The sequence below is a fragment of the Periophthalmus magnuspinnatus genome, chromosome 6 (genome assembly GCF_009829125.3).
Source record: "Periophthalmus magnuspinnatus isolate fPerMag1 chromosome 6, fPerMag1.2.pri, whole genome shotgun sequence".
NCBI classification, from domain to species: domain Eukaryota; kingdom Metazoa; phylum Chordata; class Actinopteri; order Gobiiformes; family Gobiidae; genus Periophthalmus; species Periophthalmus magnuspinnatus.
The window spans coordinates 29,489,772-29,509,138 of NC_047131.1; the positions used below are offsets into that span (position 1 = coordinate 29,489,772).

At 38.7% G+C, this 19,367-nt stretch overlaps 1 protein-coding gene across 1 annotated transcript in view; it reads left to right on the forward strand.

The window, feature by feature from the left end:
* furinb (furin (paired basic amino acid cleaving enzyme) b) overlaps window positions 1-19,367 on the forward strand; it is a 132,679-nt gene that overhangs the window by 7,697 nt on the left and 105,615 nt on the right. The window contains exon 2 of the mRNA XM_033968134.2: window positions 778-1,027. Coding sequence (XP_033824025.1) covers window positions 848-1,027 — 180 coding nt within the window. The 5' untranslated portion in view covers window positions 778-847. The remainder of the gene's footprint in view (window positions 1-777; window positions 1,028-19,367) is intronic.

The window sequence follows — 19,367 nt, forward strand, 5'->3', positions numbered from 1 at the left end:
TAATTTCACATCTTCGTTATTGTCACACTGTCAACTGCACGAAGGCACTCTAGACTTGTGCCAGTATCTGCTCCTCCTGTATCACTGAACATTTAAAATCGGAGAAATCTGAGAAAGACTGAACAAAAACTTGGTCAGGAGACTTGTACACGTCATAGCAGAAGTCTTATTTCAAGAAATCTACAATCTAGCTCTCATTAAATTCCCCTAAAACAAGACTGACGCTTTTACTCAGTCTCGTTTTTGGGGAAGTGGAAAGCAGAAACCGCAACTTCTTCCGGAGTTGGCGGAGTTTTTCATAAGCGACATCGAGCAAGATCCAGAATAAACTTGTTAGCTTAATTTTTCTGCTTTATTTATCTGATTAACTGTCGATATCTTACGTGAACAAACCAGACACGTGTTCAGTGCTGTCTGTGCTTCATGTAGATGAATAAATATAAATGTGTTACGTGAGCGTGATGTACTAATGTTCAGCCTGTTGTTCTCTATGTTATTGTTATTATTATTCATTGCTGTTAAAGATAAAATGTCTGTTCTTGCTCTCGGATTTTGTAAAGTGCAACTTATATATGTTTTTTTTCTTCATTATTATGCATTTTTTGGATGGTGCGACTTATAATCCGGAAAATACGGTAGTTTTGGTATCAATTTAGTGTCTGATTTTTGATATTTTTAACAACCCCACTCTGGAAACTACTTTCTTCCTGGCTAATTCAGTCTAACCCATTTAAAAGTCCTTGGAGTTTCTAACATGCTGCGTCCTGTCCTGTCTAGGCCGTCCACTGTGAGGTAACGGAGGAGGAAGAGGAAGAGGCAGACGGTCACTGGAAGCGTTCTCCTTTTCATGGATGCCAGGGTGGTCCTGCTGCTGCACCTATGGACGGCCTGCGGTGTCCTCCTGTCCCCGGAGCTCCCGTGTGCTGATGCAGAGGTCTACACCAACACTTGGGCTGTCCAGATCAGCGGAGGGCCGGAGGAGGCGGATCGGATCGCAAAGGAGCACGGATTCACCAACCTCGGCAATGTAAGTGTCTCCTCTCCGTCTACCGCGTATGTAAGCTTCTATATAAGGATTCAAAAGGACTCACTGAGGCAGCAGACGTGACACCTCCGGGCCATCCTTTTTGTGCGGCCAAATGTAAAAGTCGGGGATCTTCAAGGCTTGTTATCTTAAATAGAGCAGACATCCAGGAGCCACTGCCAGGCCTTACATTTACTACATCCAAATATGGTTACAAGAGGTGGCGAGCATTTTGGAATTATAAAGAATATTGTTAATGTAAGTGATATTTCTGCACTTTTTATGGGTAATTTTATGGTAGATGGTGAACGGGCACATTTTTATACAGCGGCTTTCCATCTTCAGGGCACTCGGCTCACCCATTCACACACAAATTCAGGAGGGATTTAAGTGTCTTGGAATTGCACCGCCAACCTGTGGGTTAATGGTTCTAATCGCTTAACCAATTATGTTTGTCGAGAGTAGGATTCGAACCACCAACGGACAAACATTCGCTGAGCTACTGTCGCCCGTATATTCCCCATTTATTCACATTTTTTAGATACTCACTCCTGAGCCAGTAAGAACCTTTTGGCACATTTATGTCAAACAGCAAAATTGTTGCGGTTTTCAAGATTGTTATTTAAATTTTTGTCACTAGGTTAGATACAGTTGTCCCTCGCTTTATCGCGGTTCACCAGGGGTTTTTTTTGCGCAATTTTACATGTTTTTTTTACAGCGTATGATTGTGCATTGTGTTCTGCGTCCTGATTGGCTGTTGGACTGTAGACCATTGTCCATCAGTCTCCTCCGTGCCGTGTCTGCTGTACAGTACAGAATGTGTTCAGACAAATTTGCATAAATGTTGGATCGACACTACAGCGGAGCGGCGCCAGGACAAAGAGGCACGGGTCAGACGAACTGTGAAATGCGCATCACTATTAATTAATTAACCTCCTAAGACCCAAGCTCTTTCATGGTTTTACTAATTTCTCTTTGTTATTTGAGCTGATTGGACCTGATGAGTAAAAACAAATTATTTTCTTTTTACCTTATGTAGTTTGAAAAAAGTGATATAAAACGAATGTCCTTATGTGTGGACATTTTTTATCATTTTGAAAAAAACATTTGTATAATGATTTGCAAAAACTATTTATTAAGACCCTGAACACAGCAACATTTGTCCTGAATAAAAACAAAATGAGAAACAACAATCGTGCCTCTTGGAACAATGTGTCTCGTGTGAAGAGCTGATGACAGGAGCAGGAGGCATGTGCCTTTACAAAAAAAAAAAACAAACATTCTAAACTGTTAAAATAAATTCTAAATGAATATATTTGCATTGTTGCTGTTATTATTATAAAAATCTGCATTGTGGCCTAGACAACCCAAAATGTGCCATGTCCCAGGTTAAACAAGAGAGAAATGTGAGAAAATGTTAATGCCTGGTTGTGAAAAGTGTATAAAGTGTGTGGTGAGGGGTTTTACAGCCTTTAAAAATATTATTGTAAAAAACAAAGCTGATACTTCGCAGATTTCGCCTATTGCGGGTTATTTTTAGAACGTAATCCCCGCGATAAACGAGGTACAACTGTAATAAGAAAATGTTTACAAGGACCGTGATGTTTTACAGGTTGTACAGAGACTCTTTATTCATCCATAAATGTGTAAATCACGTTCAGTTTCATTGAGTTTCTTTGACAAGTACAAGCAAAATATGTAACTAAAACGCAAAGCTACAACGAATTGCTTGCAGAAGTTGACAGATAAATTTGTTTTATCTCACAATGCTGCCCCATATCTTTTTGCATTAATTTTAACCCGAAACTCCTCCTGCAAGTGAATGACTCTGAGACGAAATAGCTCATTTTTTGCGCTATAAAGTCATTTGGTATAACATCAAATATCAGGCGTTTGTTTTGCACCATCGACATCTAATGGGATTATGCATTGTCCTATGACTCTGAGTGATTTTTTTATAGAGGCCAGAGTAACGTCTTGGGTCTGCGATCCCGGGAGGAGCCGAACACTTCAAGGTTCTCCTGCACGTCACACGGTCCCATCTCTCCTTATCTTTCACTTGAGCCGAGAGCCGACTCCATTTGCATGTCTCTTGTTGAGGATGTGCTGGAGTGCTGCACACTGCCATCTGGATTAGGATTTAGAAATACGACGAGGAGTTTTGGCTTTTCCTCACTCCTCGTCTTCTTTTTTTCTCAGTCTTGCATGGAAGATTTAAATAAACAGCAAATAGAAATCACAAATTATTTCCGTTATATGTTTTGCTTATATGTTTTCATGTTGGCTGAATGAAAGAATGTAGAGTTATGGTTCTGTTGGATCCATATTAATTATTTATGGGTCTTAAAGCTGTCTGTTGCTCTGTTGTATTCTCAGATATCACCACTACTTCTATCTATGTTACTGATCGTGTGCCAGCTTTGGACTGACGGAAAAAGCCCAGAGGGGGCGACATGTTTCACATCTACCATCTACTCGTGAAAAAAAAAAAAAAAAAATCAAATACAGTTGTCCCTCACTATATCGCGGTTGGTCTTTCGTGGCCTCGTTTTTTCGCGGATTTTTTTGGGTACAGTACAGAATCCGTTCAGACAAATTTACATAAATGTTGGATAGTGTGACTCTGAAGTGCTGTACATTTGCAATTTGTTTTCTCCCCAACAAAACCCACAATGTCGATGAAACGTTCTGCACCGACAAAGACGCCTACGAAGGTTTGAACTTTGAGAGAGTTTAAACGAGAGAGAAATGTGAGGAAATGTTAACGTCTGTGTGAGAAAAGTGTATAAAGTGTGTGGTGAGGGGTTTTACGGCCAAAAACATATAGAATAATTGTAAAAACTCCCATGATAAACAAGTGAGCACTGTAGACTTGCAGATGGTAGCTTTTAAGATTGACTCTGTAACTTCTCTGGCGGAGAATCTACCATCTGCACCTCTTTATGGAGACGATATCACATTGGGATTGTACAAAAATACCTCCACGGAGACGAGTAGGTGGCACCTCCAGGCCAAGTTACTGTTGAGATCGTGGCCAGACCTCCTCAGATCTCAGGAGCTAAGCCGGGCTGCGTCTGGTTTGGACTTGGATGGGAAACTGCTGGGAATTCCAGATCCCACAGTGGGACGTCAGTGTAAAAACTGTAATTGTGTCCTTAGGCAAGACACTTCACCCACATTACATAGCATGAATGTAGTGTGTGTGTGTGTTTGTGTGTGTGAGTGTGTGTGTGTTGGTCGGATTTGCTGATGACGCAGATTGTCAGGCTTGCCTCTGTCAGTCTGCTCCAGGGCAGGTGTGGCTACAATAGAATCTAATGAATAACACACTACATCGAACTTATGAGCATCTGGAAAGGCACTAATGCATTATTATTATTATTATTATTATTATTAAGGCTAATGCATTGTTCTTCACCTTATTCTAAGTCTTTGTCGTCATCTTCTTTGTCTTATTCGTCTTTGTCTTATTCTTCGTCTTCTTCATCTTATTCTTTGTCTTATTCTTCATCTTCTTATTCTTCGTCTTCTTCATCTTCTTCGTCTTATTCTTTGTCGTCTTCTTCATCTTCTTTGTCTTCGTCTTATTCTTCGTCTTCATCTTTTTCGTCTTATTCTTTGTCTTATTCTTCATCTTCTTATTCTTCGTCTTCTTCATCTTCTTCGTCTTATTCTTTGTCGTCTTCTTCATCTTCTTTGTCTTCGTCTTATTCTTCTTCTTATTCTTCGTCTTCATCTTTTTCGTCTTATTCTTTGTCTTATTATTCTTCGTCTTATTCGTCGTCGTCTTCTTCATCTTCGTCTTATTCTTTGTCGTCTTCATCTTCGTCTTATTCTTCGTCTTCGTCTTATTATTATTATTATTATTGTCGTTATTCTCAATCTTCTTATTGTCATTATTATTATAATTATTATCATTATTTGTGGAGAGACCTTGCTCACTATAAGAATTACAGTAAAAGTATTTTTTTATCTATTAAAATACCTGCATAAATGAATAAAAGCAGAATGGATAAGTGTAATGTCATTCTGTAGAACATTCTTAACACAGTAATAGCGCTGAGATTAGCAGGTGTAATTTTAACTGCTGTTAATTTCCCACTCTGCACAGTTTAATAAAAGCTAATCCCCCAGACTTTATTAGTCATTGATTAGTTACACAGCACTCGAACATCGAGCTGCTTCACACTGGTTTAACTGAAAAGTGTAGCATTCATCCTCTCAAGAAAGGAGTTTATATTCTTAGTTAAATGTGAGTAAATCTGCTCCCCTGTCCGACTAAATAGACGAGCTCTTATTTTTCTCTCCTCGTGTTAATGAGCGATTAAGAAGAAAAGCCACAGTTAGTGCAGAAACAGAGTTGGCTGCAGTCGGCTAAAACACCTGATGCCATATGGCTCCCTGCCACACTGATGTATGTGGCACAGCGACACAGGGAAGCCTCATTTATACAGCGACATCCGAACAAGCCCAGAAGTACTGTGTTTTGTTACTCGAGTAAAAGTACAGATACAGAGGTAAGAAGTTACTGTCAGACTGTACAATGAACACTGTTAACGCTGAACATGTGTCATTCAACCACACCCATGTGCAATACTCAAGCCACTTTACGGAGATGTTACAGTAGAGTCTATTTTTAGTTTATTTTTAAGTCTATTTTTTAATTATTTGAAGCTATTTATCTATTATCTTGTTATTGCATGTACCATTTTCCTTCTGTTCTTTAACTGTGCGGTGCAATACTGGAATTTCCCCACTGTGGGACTAATAAAGGCAGATCTTATCTTATCTTAAGTAAAAGTATCATATGAAAAAGTCTAATTAAATAAAAGTATTTAAGAAGCTGTTTTATAAATGTACTTTAACCTTTTAAGGCAGGGTTGTCCAAACTTTTTTCACCGAGGACCGTAAACTGAAACATATTTGAAGCAGAGGGCCACAGATCAGTGTCGATACAGAAAGTCAAACGGTGCATTTAACCCAGTTTTGACAGACATTGTACCTTTAACAAGACTTGGAAGATTATTTTTTAGGTCTTTGTCACAATGCAATGTGATTTTATTCAGGTTAAGGAAGTAGAATCTCTTCAGTTTGTAGTAAAAAAGGCATGAGGGCCGACAAAAATTGTTCTGAGGACCACGTTTGGCCCCTGAGCCGTAGGTTGGACAGCCCCGCTTTAAGGACTGAGCACATTATAGACCATTATAACTCGTCTAGACTTTTATTGTTTTTAGCCATGTTAAAGGAAGTATCAGCCTGTACTTTTGCCTCTTTTTCACACAACTACCTCTATTTTACACCTCTGTCCATCCTTATTTTTCCTTTGACGCATCAAATAACAGACTGGGAAAATCTCCGCGACGCCTGTGCTCTGATTGGTCGTCTTCGAGGGCGACGTGAGCACGTTACCGTAATGACAGTAAAATATTTAAAGAGCCTCATGCCTCTGCTTTGAGACGCCATTTGCAACCAATTGTGCTTCATGTAAATTCAGAGTTACGGTAATGGAAAGTCGGCAACCGCAAGTCTAACGGCGACGAGTAGAGTAAAAAGTAACTAAGTAATTATTTCACACAAGTGGTGATTAAAAAAAGATACATATTTTGGTAAACAGCAGCAATACAAATCAATTCAAAAATCTTTCTCATGAATTTTGTTTATTTTTGTTTATTTATGTTTGCTCAAAGCCGAAGCTTGAACTCGAAACCTTTAGTCAGGATTTTACCACAAAAATGATAAACATATAACTCTAATCTAAAGCTAAAGACGACCAAAAACGACCAGTTGACAGATTTAAACCTCGTCTTTTGCTGTGGATCAGACCTGGACGACTGAGGGATTACACAGACAACTCGAATATAATCAAACGAAAGTACTTTTTTACTTTTCAGTCCAGTTACAAAATGAAGTGGAGTAGAAAGTACAGATACTGCTCTCAAATGTAGTAAAGTCAAAGTAACAAGTATCCACTGTAAAATCCACTTAAGTTGATTTGTTTTTTTAGGTATCTGTACTTTACTCGAGTACAGTACTTTACTACCTTCCCCCACCGAACAACCCTCCGTATTCCCCCAAAGCGAACGCGACATCTCCAAACGTGTGTCATCTTTTCTTTCCTTTTAATTAAATAAATATCATATCCTACGCACGGTTTAGTTTATGACGTGCAAAAAAAAAAAGCAACTTTTCAAAGGGCGAGGTGATAATGAAGGAGAGCGTCTAGTGCGAAAAGAATGGAGATAATTGGGGAACTTTTCATCGCGGAGATACGAGCCAAATTTGGACACACGGTGGCAGGATCGTGATGAGGGCGTGTGGGAGTGTGGAGAAAAGGCAGACGCAGCTAATGCAGTGTGGTATTACCAGCTGAAAATGGTGATTGCTGTAATTTTAGTATTATGCCCGGCTTCAATTAGTTTGTGGGGGAGCTGCTGGATATTCACTCATTGTTTTTCACTGCGGCGCAAAAATAAGATGTGGATTTTATGGCGTTTGCAGTCAGTGGAAGCCTATAGCTGTTATGGGAAAATGCCTTGTGTTCTTGTCATTTTAGCTGATATCTAATTAAGACGATAATGTGCTTTTTTTTTTTTCTTCCCCCTAATGTGATTACAGGGGCATCACGATTCCGCTCATCACTTGCGCACGCCGTTGGTCACGAATGATCCAGCGTGTGTGTGTATATGTGTGTGTTTGTGTTGTAAAGTGGGAGTTAAAAAGCAGATGTTATCGCGTCTTCGCTCTAAGCTTCGATCCTGCTGCAGAGGTACGGTGAGGTGTGGGTGATGTGAGGTCAGATTGGCGCCGCTCTGGCTCTTTTCCTGCTCTCTTGCGTTGTAGGTCTGCTGTGTCTGTTTGTAGCCTCGGGGAAAATACGCGCGACCTTGGACCTTCTTACCGAGTCGAGGGCTTCTAAACACGTAACCCGTTAACCGGATATGGAAAGGAAACGACTGTACGGTCAGTAAACAGAGGTATTAAAAGATGTTCAGTTGTTTTTACCAAGCGTATGTCGTGGGTTTTGCGATCGCAGCAGGGTTTGACGCTCGTAAATGGTCACATTCGGGGCACTCAAAGCGTTTTACGTCAAGGAAATACTCACCAATTCACAACACATTCATTCACCGGTGTATTGGGGCGAATTGGGTTAAGTTTGTCGCCCAAGGACACAACGACAGCGCTCATTTAGTCCAGGAATCTCCAGACTTTTTCCTCCGTTGAGCAGCCTTCGCAAAACGACAAAGCCAGAGAGCTACTAACTTTAGCAGGCGCAAGAAATTATATAAAAAGTAAATATTATTGCCATCCCAAGCCTTAGATTGGGTACAGTTAGATACCTATAAAACATAAACCATTGTTCATTTATTAGTCCACAATGTTGGGCATCAAAATGATAGTTACAATGGTAATTAATCACGTTTTTGTTATTCAGTACAATGCGTATTATTCAGGAATCTTTTGACGAACTACTAGCTTGACTAATGATGTTTATGTCGAGAGCGGGATTCGAACCGCCAACCTTCGGATCAGTGGACAAACAGGCCTGTTACAATTGCAAATTTTGAAGTACGATATGTTGATACAGAGATAAACTGAGATAAACGGTCACATTGAAGCTACGCGAAAACAATAATGCAGGATTATCGCAGTGAACAAATGTTTATTTATACAGTAAGATTAGAAAGTCTGAGCCGCAAGAGAAAGAGATAATTAGACATAGAAGAAGAAGAAAAATCTCACCACCGCTATTATGAGGAAAATGTACACTATATAAACTCTGAGCACCAAAATATATTGTTTCTGACATCATATATTAAAAAATTAGTCAATGTAGTACAGTTGTCCCTCGCTATATCGCGGTTCACCTTTCACGGTCTCGCTGTTTCTCAGTTTTTTTGGGTGCAATTTTTCATGTTTTTTTCCATCGTCTGAACGTGCATTGCGTCCTGCGTCCTGATTGGCTGTTGGACTGTAGACCATTGTCTATCAGTCTCCTCCGTGCCGTGTCTCCTGTACAGTACAGAATGTGTTCAGACAAATTTACATAAACGTTGGATCGCAGTGTGACTCTGAAGTGCTGTATGTTTGCAATTTGTTTTCTCCCCGACAAAACCCGCAACGTCGATGAAACGTTCTGCACCGACAAAGACGCCTACGAAGGTTTGAACTTTGAGAGTGTTTAAACGAGAGAAATGTGAGAAAATGTTAACGCCTGTGTGAGAAAAGTGTATAAAGTGTGTGGTGAGGGGTTTTACAGACAAAAAACATAGAAGAATTGTAAAAATAAAGCTGATACTTCGCAGATTTCACTTATTGCAGTACATTTGAGTAGCACTTTTTTCATTTTCTTAGCTGAAAATTCACACTGTCATAAATAATAAACGTGACTGTACTGTTAAAAAGAACCATAGAGATTAGTGGCAATGAATCACATTTTACACATTCTAATAAAAATAGTCAAATAAGGATCATTAACAAAGCAGCCGCGCTTTGCTTTGTTAGCAGACTTAGCAGACTTTTCACCATTTTTCTTTACTACATAATTCCATATATCTTGCTTCTTTAGTTCGTGTCTTTTGTGCGTATCTAAAATGTAGACTGTACTAAAATAAATAAAAAACCCAGATATTTGGTGCATGTGCTCGTCTGAGGAGCCAATGGGGGATTATGACTGAACGCCTTTAAGTCAGAATCCTCCCTAAACGTGATGAAACCGTCGCGCTGTGGATCTTTGCGTGGTCAAGGGAGCAGAGCCGTTTGTGATGGGGCTGGGACGCGGCCAACACGGGTCGCCCCTCTTCTATCTCGCACCTCATGTTTGTGGAGAACCTGGTGTGAAATCGTTTGCAGACGACCTGATGAATAATGTTTTGATAAATAAAAAACGTTGAAAGAGAAGGTGTGTCCAGACTTTTGTACTGGTAGTGTTGCTTGCTTTAAGAATAATACCAACACAAATTGAAACGTTGCTAATAATAGTATAATATTCATCAGTTATTCTTCAGAAACATAGAGAAAGTGTCAGCAGTCACCTCCGATCTCTCTCTCTAAACCTTCAAATCTCAGGGGAATAATGGACTCAGACTTGAACTTTAACAGCCACATCAAATCAGCAACATCTGCAGCTTTTTAAAAAACTGCAAAAATCAAAGGTAAACTGTCAAAACCAGACTTGGAGAGACTTATCCGTGCATTTGTCTCCTGTAGATTAGACGACTGTAACGTCCTGCTCACTGGTCTCTCCAAACGAGCCTTAAGACAGAACAGAACATCCAGAACACTGCTGCTCGGGTCCTGACTAGAACCAGGAAGTACTTCACACATGTGTCCTGTGCTCAGGTTTCTGCACCGGCTCCTGTAGCTCAAAGATTTGTCTTTCCATGGACCAGCACCAAAGAACATCTCCCACATGTTAGAGCCACATGAACCATCTCAAACTCTGAGGACATCAGGGACCGGCCTCCTGCTGGTGCCAGAGTCAAGACTAAACATGGAGGATTAACATTTCAATTTTTTATTCAGCTAAAACTGGAGATGTGAGACCGGCCTCGACTTTGACAATGTTTAAATCCAGGCTCAAAATAGTTCTGTTTATCTGAAAGGTTTTTATTCTGCAGTCTTCTGTTTTAATGTTAATTTTATGATGATTATTTATGTTTTGATTTGTGTGATTTTTAATATCTTTCTTATTCTGTAAAGCACTTTGAATTACCTTGTGTATGAACTGTGCTATACAAATAAACTTGCCTTGCCTAATAGTTTGATGCAAATGGATGGTAGTTTGAATAAAGTCGACGTTTCATTGTTAAATCTTCACAGTTTCGCTTTGAAAACTCCGTCTTTGTGGTTGCAGTATTGGAGTAAATCGTTCCTTAGCTTTCAGTCTGGTTTTCTGTCGTGCATTGTGACTGTGTGTGTGTGTGTGTGTGTGGGAGGGCAGACAGCAGTAGAAGTTAAATGTCAGGTTGCTTTTGGGAAGGCCAGTCACAGTCGCTGTTCTTCTGTGAGTCTGTGCTCTGTGGGCGGTGACCCTCCTCATCACAGGAGAACTCTTAATGCTCCCTCTGTTTACTGCTTATACCTGGCTCTGCACCTCCTCATAAATGCACAATACTTATTCCCTTGACACTGATCCAACTCATCTTTTATTTATTCCACAAATCGTTTGCGCAATACATATTTTTATCTTCTGTTGAGGCATCCAATTAAGAGAAGGAAAGTTGATCGGCAGCAGCTTTTTTTTTTTCAGTTGTTGTTGTCGCTCACGGGAATAACGTTTCAACGGAAAAGTGCTTCATGTAAAAGTCAAGAAAAACACATGTACAGATGACACGATACACGGGAAAAACACAATTAAAAACACAGCAAAAATGTTGATTTTTGTTGACTTTATGTGAAGCACTTTGGTCAGCTGAAGTTGTTTTAAATCTGTACGAAAAAAACTAAACAAACACTTCAAACTTAATAAGGAAAAGGCTCAATACTTCAATAAGTGTATCACGATAACACGTTTTGAAGTACGACAAATTGCTATAAAGATATACAGTGATAAAGGATAAAATTGAAGCTGACGCAGTTCAAATAAAACAAGATAATCCCAGAGAAATATTGTTAAATTGTCTGATCATAAAAGGACACGAGCTGCAACAAATAAATAGCCAAATGAACCAATGATTAGCCATATGCAATCAACCGTTTACAGGTCAAATCGTATCGTATTACACATGAAATAACCCAAATCTCCCTAATTTTGCAAAGAAAAAGTACACATGATAAATACTGAGCCCCAAAATATATTGTTCCAGCTTTCATATACTGAACTATAACTCGATATAGTGAGTGACAGGCGTATTCACCTTATTCTGGAAGTTGTCGTGGACGCATCCATCGTCATTTGGGTTGTAGTAGTTTGTAAGGAGCTGGTGAATAAAGAGCCGTTCAAAGCCTTCAGAGGATCGGTGAGGTGCTGAGTTGTTGGCGCAGACGAATATAGAACGTTTACACAAATCAAGCTACTTTATATCATAATTTAACAGAAAAAAACTTTCCAAATTCACCATTGAAAAGAAACGAAAGAGCCACCAGAAAGAGCGCAGTTTGGAGCGTTTAGAGGCAAACGTGGGCGGGGCTGAGTAAAGTCAGTACTTCAATACTACAATGAGGATCAAATCATAACCTTAAGGCGACAGACATTTTCTACACAAAAAAAAAGTACTTTCTTTATGTTACCATGTGGTCTTATACTAGTCTTAAAAAAGCTCATATCATCTCAAAATCCTTCCAAAACTTCAAGGTCCACGTCAGATTTTGTCCCATTCATGCAATTTTATTTTATTTTTATTATTATTAGTATCCATTTTAGTATCTTTGTTGATACTTGTGACTACACGTTCAATATTGTCAAAGTTATGTCATTGTGTATGTCTTCTAACTTAAATTTTGCTGCTTATTTACCGTATGTCTCTGTAAAATGTGAATTTCATGATACAGCTAGGCTTGTCATGATAACAAAATTTGAACTACGATATATAGTTGAAGTAAATATAGACGATAAACGATAATATTGAAACCAAAACATAAAGCAGAGACTTTTTTTGTCCCCCTAAAAGTGTTCTAAATGTACAATACTGTTAAAAAAACTGCAATGAATAACAGTTAAGTAGTCAGTTTGTGTCTATAATGAAGCATAGAAGTACATCATTTGACTTTTGGTTATTTTTTTTGTGATAAGATTTGAGCTAGGCATGGGACAATATTGAAATTTTGTGTTGCGATTATCGTGGTCAAAATAATTGCGATTAACGATTATATCACGGTAACGATTAAAGTTGCTGACAGTTTAAAAATGTTATAGATATGATTATAAATGTAATGTTAGGAATAAGTTACTTGTTTAAACAACTTTTGTATAATCTAGCAGAGAATGTTGTGAATAAACGGGGTCCTCAACAGAAATTCGGGGGCCCGGGACAAGAAGCCTCACAATTCTGGGCCCCTAAAACCCTGGGGCCTGGGACAACAGACGACTTTGTCCCCCCTGTTGACTCTGGTGATACCGTGGCTTTGTTTATCTTTGTTGACGATTATCACGATTATATAAAATGTCCCACGAACGATTACCGTGTTCCCCTTTTATCACGATTAACGATATTATTGTTTATCGTCCCATCCCTAATTTGAGCTGTAAAGAGTTGACTATGTAACGTCTTTGGCTAAACGTTGCTTATTCGTTCGTTGCAGCTCATGACCTTTAACGATACAGTTTATTTTAAAAATGGTTTACCGGGATTAACCTGCTTTATTGTTATTGTGTCAGCGGCAGATTAAAGTAGATTAAATATTATATTGTCGTATTTCTCTGTAGCAATCATAGGCTGTGTATATAAATGGACCTAGCTAACGTGCAAACCGCCGCGTTGCAAATAGGAAGTGATCATGGGCGCACTTCCTGCTCCGTCGACTCATCGGATTGTCACCTCACTTTTTCTATAACTGCTGCTGTCAAACTTGTAATTTTGGTCTTAAAATGCTCGTATTAACCCGCTCTACATGATCCTTGTGTTTTGATTTAACTTTAGTGTCTGTAAATCAAGTTATATCGGCTAAAACTGAAAAATAACCGACGTTTTCCCACTATTACAAAGGAAAAACTCCCCTTGATAAACACTGACGCACAAAAATGATCGCCCCATCCGTCTTGTTTTGAATGATAAGTCGATATGATATTTATCGTGACAGGTCTAGATGCAGTACGAGTTTTGGAGGACTGGGCTGTACTCTTGAGATTTAAACCACGCACAGGCTGATAGACAGATTATATGGGATTGTATGAGGCTCCATCTGCCCGTCCTCATCCCGGTTTGAGGATCAAACTGTGCCTGCAGGGAATCACTTTCATTTTCATTTCTCTACACTCACCCAGACTATTTTAGATTTATGTGGCAGAACGTCGAGTATATCTAAAAAGTTTTCTCAAAACTCATTAATTATGTAGCGTATTTTACTATGGCTGCTATGAAACGCAAAATGAACAGAGAACGTGTGTGAATCTTAATGCACTTCACTTTGTAAGTCCACTGCTCCCTTCAGTGAATGATGTTATCTGTGAATCCTACATAAAGGATCCAAACCTTAAATTATCTGTGAGCGCCTGTAACTTTAAAACTGTATTCTAGCAAAATCTCCACATAAAAGAAGCCGCTAAGTCGATGTTCTCCACTTGAGGCATCTGAGAAAGGAGCAAAATCCCAAACATTTTCTCACTGTCTTAATTTGGGAAACACCTACAACAGTATATTTTTTAAAAATCTGATTGTATTATTATTATTGTTATTATTGTTATTATTTTTGTTATTTTTATTATTATTTATTATTATTTTATTTATTGATTTTTTTTTTTGTGTTTTATTTTGTATTTTTTTATTATTGTTGCTATTTTATTTTTATTTTATTTTTTTATTAATTTATGTTAAAAAAAAATCTAATACAAAATGATAATTGAATAGAATAGCCAATTGAACTTTTTTTTTTTGTCCAATTAACATATCAACATGAGAATATCCTGGACTGTCTAAAAAGTTGGTTATTAGTACGGATGTGAATCTTTAAGTCCCTGGCATTTCGATCCGATTATTGGGGGTCCTGAATAGATATAGGCCAATATATTGGTTGGGCGATATATCAGTTGGTCGATATTTGGATATTTTAGCACATCGGTGTTTAGCCTTAAATCTCCTCCATTTTGTTTTCATCAATCTGCTTAAAAATGCATACAGAGCTTTATATTAACACTTTAAAATGAGGCTATAGCTGCACAAAACCCTGCACACGGCTCTCGGTAAAAAGAGCATTGCGGGGAGTTTGTAGTAAATTTAAAGGTGCAATGTGTAACTTTTCTAGACACATTTTTGAGTCTATGGACATGTTATTGCTCTACTTTGGCATTAGCCTTATCCATTTTACTTTTCTTCAATTACTGGGGTTCAATTTCTCTAAATTACCCTCACAAAATGCACTTGTACTTTGAATGAGCTTGTTTTTCCATAGAGCTGACCTGTAACTTAGCCTGGTGGTATCTCATGCGTGTATCAATGCCAAACTGTGGAACAACCCGACAACGCAACAGCATTTCATCAAGACGAGCAGGTTATTGTCCCTTCAAAAAATAAGTTACATAGTGCACTTTTTAAATGATATAATCGGTGGAAAATAATCAGAATCAGCCCAAAAACATCTTCAGAGTTTTATCGGATTCTAAATAATCGATATCAGAATCAACCATGGAAAAAACCCAATCTGTTGATGTCTAGTTTTGATTCAATAATGATTCTAAATTCAATATAAAGCTATTTTTCATTCATAAACAAAGAACGTTTAGTTTACACATGTCACGTTCCGTTATAACAATCTTCTTTGGAAACTATACATCCACACAAATTGGTATTGTTCTTAGAAAAATCTGAAAGAAGGTACCTGAAAGAGAATTTAGTTGTTAGTTACAGGCTTATTCACAGTTTAACGATAAAAAGAAACACGTATAAACTCCACAGGGGCGACGCCAGCTGAATTTAAAGTGGACATTATACTCTGTTGTAGATGCCGTTTAAAACACACTTTCGAGAGTTTGCAATCCAAATTCGTTAAGATATAGACTCGTGATACTTTTAAGAATCTATTATTTTCCACCCCCTCGTTATTAGTAATTAAATGATTCACTTTTCCTATTTTTAATTACTGCTTATCTTTCTTAACTTCAGTGGACCCGAGCCAGTCCCTGTTGCTGTAGCCACGAGGCACAGACCCTGGACGTCCGCCCGATCGTCGCTGCATTACCGTAGTCCCGGAAATTAATGAATCCATTTTAGATTAAGGTGTGATATACGTACTTTCATGGGGGAAAATAGCTCGGCTCAAATGGATGAGCACATTAGCCGAAACTTCACAGGAGAATTGTAGAGGGGCCAAAATTATTCGGAGATGTGCCAGACAGTTGCAGCAGAACTCTGAATAAAATGACTTTACCTAAGTTTAAAGTTCTTTCCTTTTGGCTCATTTCCTTTCAAAATTATTAAGACACCGACACTCTCCAACTGTATGTTTTGCTGTAGTAGATGAACTCGAGTGAGGAGTTTGAGTAGCAATTGTATTGGGATGAACAGATCCAGCCTTTTCTGTTCCAATGTCGATACTTTGACTTCCCGATATTAACAGATCCAAGGACGGAAACTGAAATCATAACGTATTTCTAACGACGTACGATCTAAATGTGTTTTATAACTATTATTCATCATTTAATGCAGCTACAGAACAGCTTTGAACACTATTACGAGATATTTTACACCAAAACTGACCGATAAATTGTCTTATTCCATCCATTTATCGACCAAAATTGGACAATCGATTGAACCAGAACCTTTTGAACCCATATCTGATCCATTTACATCAATCAAACTTTATTTTTACAGCACCTTCCGACAACCAAAGCCAACCAAAGCTTCACAACATTAAAAACAAGATAAAAAAAACAATAAACATCATACAAATAGGTCAACAAAGCACATTACACTATTAAAATAAAGAAAGTGTCAAACCATATACCTCAAAACTGTTTGTGTGATTCTACTCTATCATTTTAAGGTGGAGATTTATAGATTCCATGCTGTACTGAATAATGAATGACCACTGCACACTTTGAAGAGGTATCTACTCTTCTGGAAGACATCAAAACTTTGCAGACATTTCCTCGACCTGCTCCACCAGTGAACTCTTGGTCTGAACTCATTATTTACAGTGTTCAGACCTGAGTTCTATACCACACTGCTCTGCGGCTCCGAGCAGCTCTTGGACCCGCTCTACTTGTATTTGCAGCCGATTTCCCACAGGACTTTGAAGGGAAAATAAGAAGTGCCTCTTTGAGTAAAAGTCTGGCTACTGGCGCTCGGCAGATCTCAGCAGAAAGACTCACTAGAGGTGCTAATATAGTGTAATACAGCACCAGCGGGAAGACTAACGTACATCCATTAGAGAGGTTTTTCTTTTTTTACTTTTATATTCATCAATTTTTTTTATTTACCCATTTACTTTGAGGTCCTCTACCCATTTGTGTTTGTTTTCATGCACTTGTCTGAATTTATAGACTTGTTTATTTAGGGAGCCAGCATTACCATTCTGCTTTAATTGGATTGGTATAACTCACCCACAGTTTACAAACCATGGCTCTAGGGATTTATGGGCGTGCATATTTATGTTTTTTTTTCTTCATTGGGCTCTCAAAGCACTACAGTGGGATGAAAGATCGCACATCACTCAACATCCAATACTTTGACGGTGTCTTTTATGTCTCCCGTAATAATATTTGCCTCTGAAGGGATGCGCCAATACAATACGATTCAGGTATAACGACTCAGAGCGAGAAAATGTAGGGTTGGGCTCATAGATTGCACTGTATATATAAATGGACATGGCTAACCTGCTAGCTTCCATGTTCCAAATAGGAAGTGATCATGGGCGCACTTCCGGCTTCATCGACTCTGGCTGCAACTCACTTTAATCGCTGGAGTGAGCCTCGTCGTTTTGGTCTTAAAATGTTCGTATTAAACCGCTCTGCATATCTTGAATCACAGATAGCAGAATGAAAAACACCAGGATCATGAACATTAGCAAACAAATCAGGCGTCTTCTTTCCCTGAGGTCGCACCCACTCCGTCCTAAACCAACGGCGTGAACCTCGCTCTGGATTCGCTCTTTAATTGCTACGATACTTGCGATTTTGACAGCAAATAAGTTCTATTCGGACTACAGAGCTGTTTTAAAGCCTCCAGAGGATCGGTGAGTTGCTAACTTGTTGGCGCACACGGTCATAGAACGTTCTACACAAATCAACCTACTTTATATCATTTTTTAGAGGAAAAACTTTGCCCGAATTTGCCATTGGGGAAAAAATGGGATTTCTTCATAACCGGAAGAGCTACCAGAAAGAGAGCGTGGGTTTGGAGCGTTTTAGAGGCCAAAGTGGGCGTGAGCCGTAATAATAACTTCAATACGTGGACTAATAATAACAGACAAAATCGGGCGCATTTGCTAAGCACCTGCTCCAGGCTAAACCCTATAACCCGCTCTGGCTCTCGATGAGACTTTCATTTTGACTGGAGCCGAACGTCTCGTGGTGTACACGTCACATCATCATTTTAGTCCACTTGGTTAATACAGTCTATGGTTTGGGCTTTATTGGTTTTATTGTCCGATTGATTGGGCCCAGAAGAACATTTTATCAATCTTAAACCCGTGATAGAGGCTACAAGTAGACCTGTCACAATTAATTACTATATCGACTTATCCGTTTACGATATATGTTGGCTAAAACAAGTAATTTTGGTGAGTTAATATTTATCATGGTGACGTTTTCTTTGCACTAACGGAGAAGTTTTTTGGTTATTTTTCTGCACTACAAATAAGATTGAGCTGTAAAAAGGCTGAATCACAAACTTCTATGACTCATTATAGACACAAACTAACTACTTAACTGTTGCGTTCTGTCATTTATTCATTACAGTTCATATTTTTAACAATATTTGCATTTAAAATACTTTTTGGGGGATAATTCTGCTTCAGTATTATCGCTTATCATCTGTGTTATCGTGACAAGCGTGGCTACAAGGAACTATTAAACAAATTTGAATAAATGGCACTTAGACGATAATTATGTGTTATTTTAAGGATATAATTATTTTTTTCAGTTTTCTTCATGGTAATCGGTCAATGTCGGAAGGTGTCAACATAAAATCCAAAGTATAAAAATATCTGTCTGGTACTGAAGATTTGGTGCATTTCTGGTTCGGATTGTCACAAATCTTGTACATTATTAATTCAAAACTACACATCCTTCAGTTTTGTGTATGTTGAAAGCTGTGCTAATTTTCACCATTATGTTGTTATAGCCATGTCCGGGCAGAGCATGTCAACACGTCAACAATGGGAAAGATGCTATTCATTTTCATTATAAAATGAGCTATTCACTAGTCCGTCCTATTTTACACCCATCTTAAAGACTGACTTGACAGCACTGGCAACGGGCCATTCTCCTTATTTCTCATTTCAAGGCCTGGTGCCCAGAATGTTTGGTCCTCCCTGTACCACGCTGGACGGTGTGTCAGGCTTTCAGATTCGGCTGTGCGTTTGCAGCTTTCTCTTCTCCTACGCACCTGCCCTGAGAAATACAAATGCAATATATTCATCCTCAAACCTTGCGTCTCATTGTTTATCCCTGTAGAAACATTAGCCCTGACCAGAACCGAAGTGAGCGAGAGATGTGGTAAATATTTCATAACAAGAAAGCAACCAAACC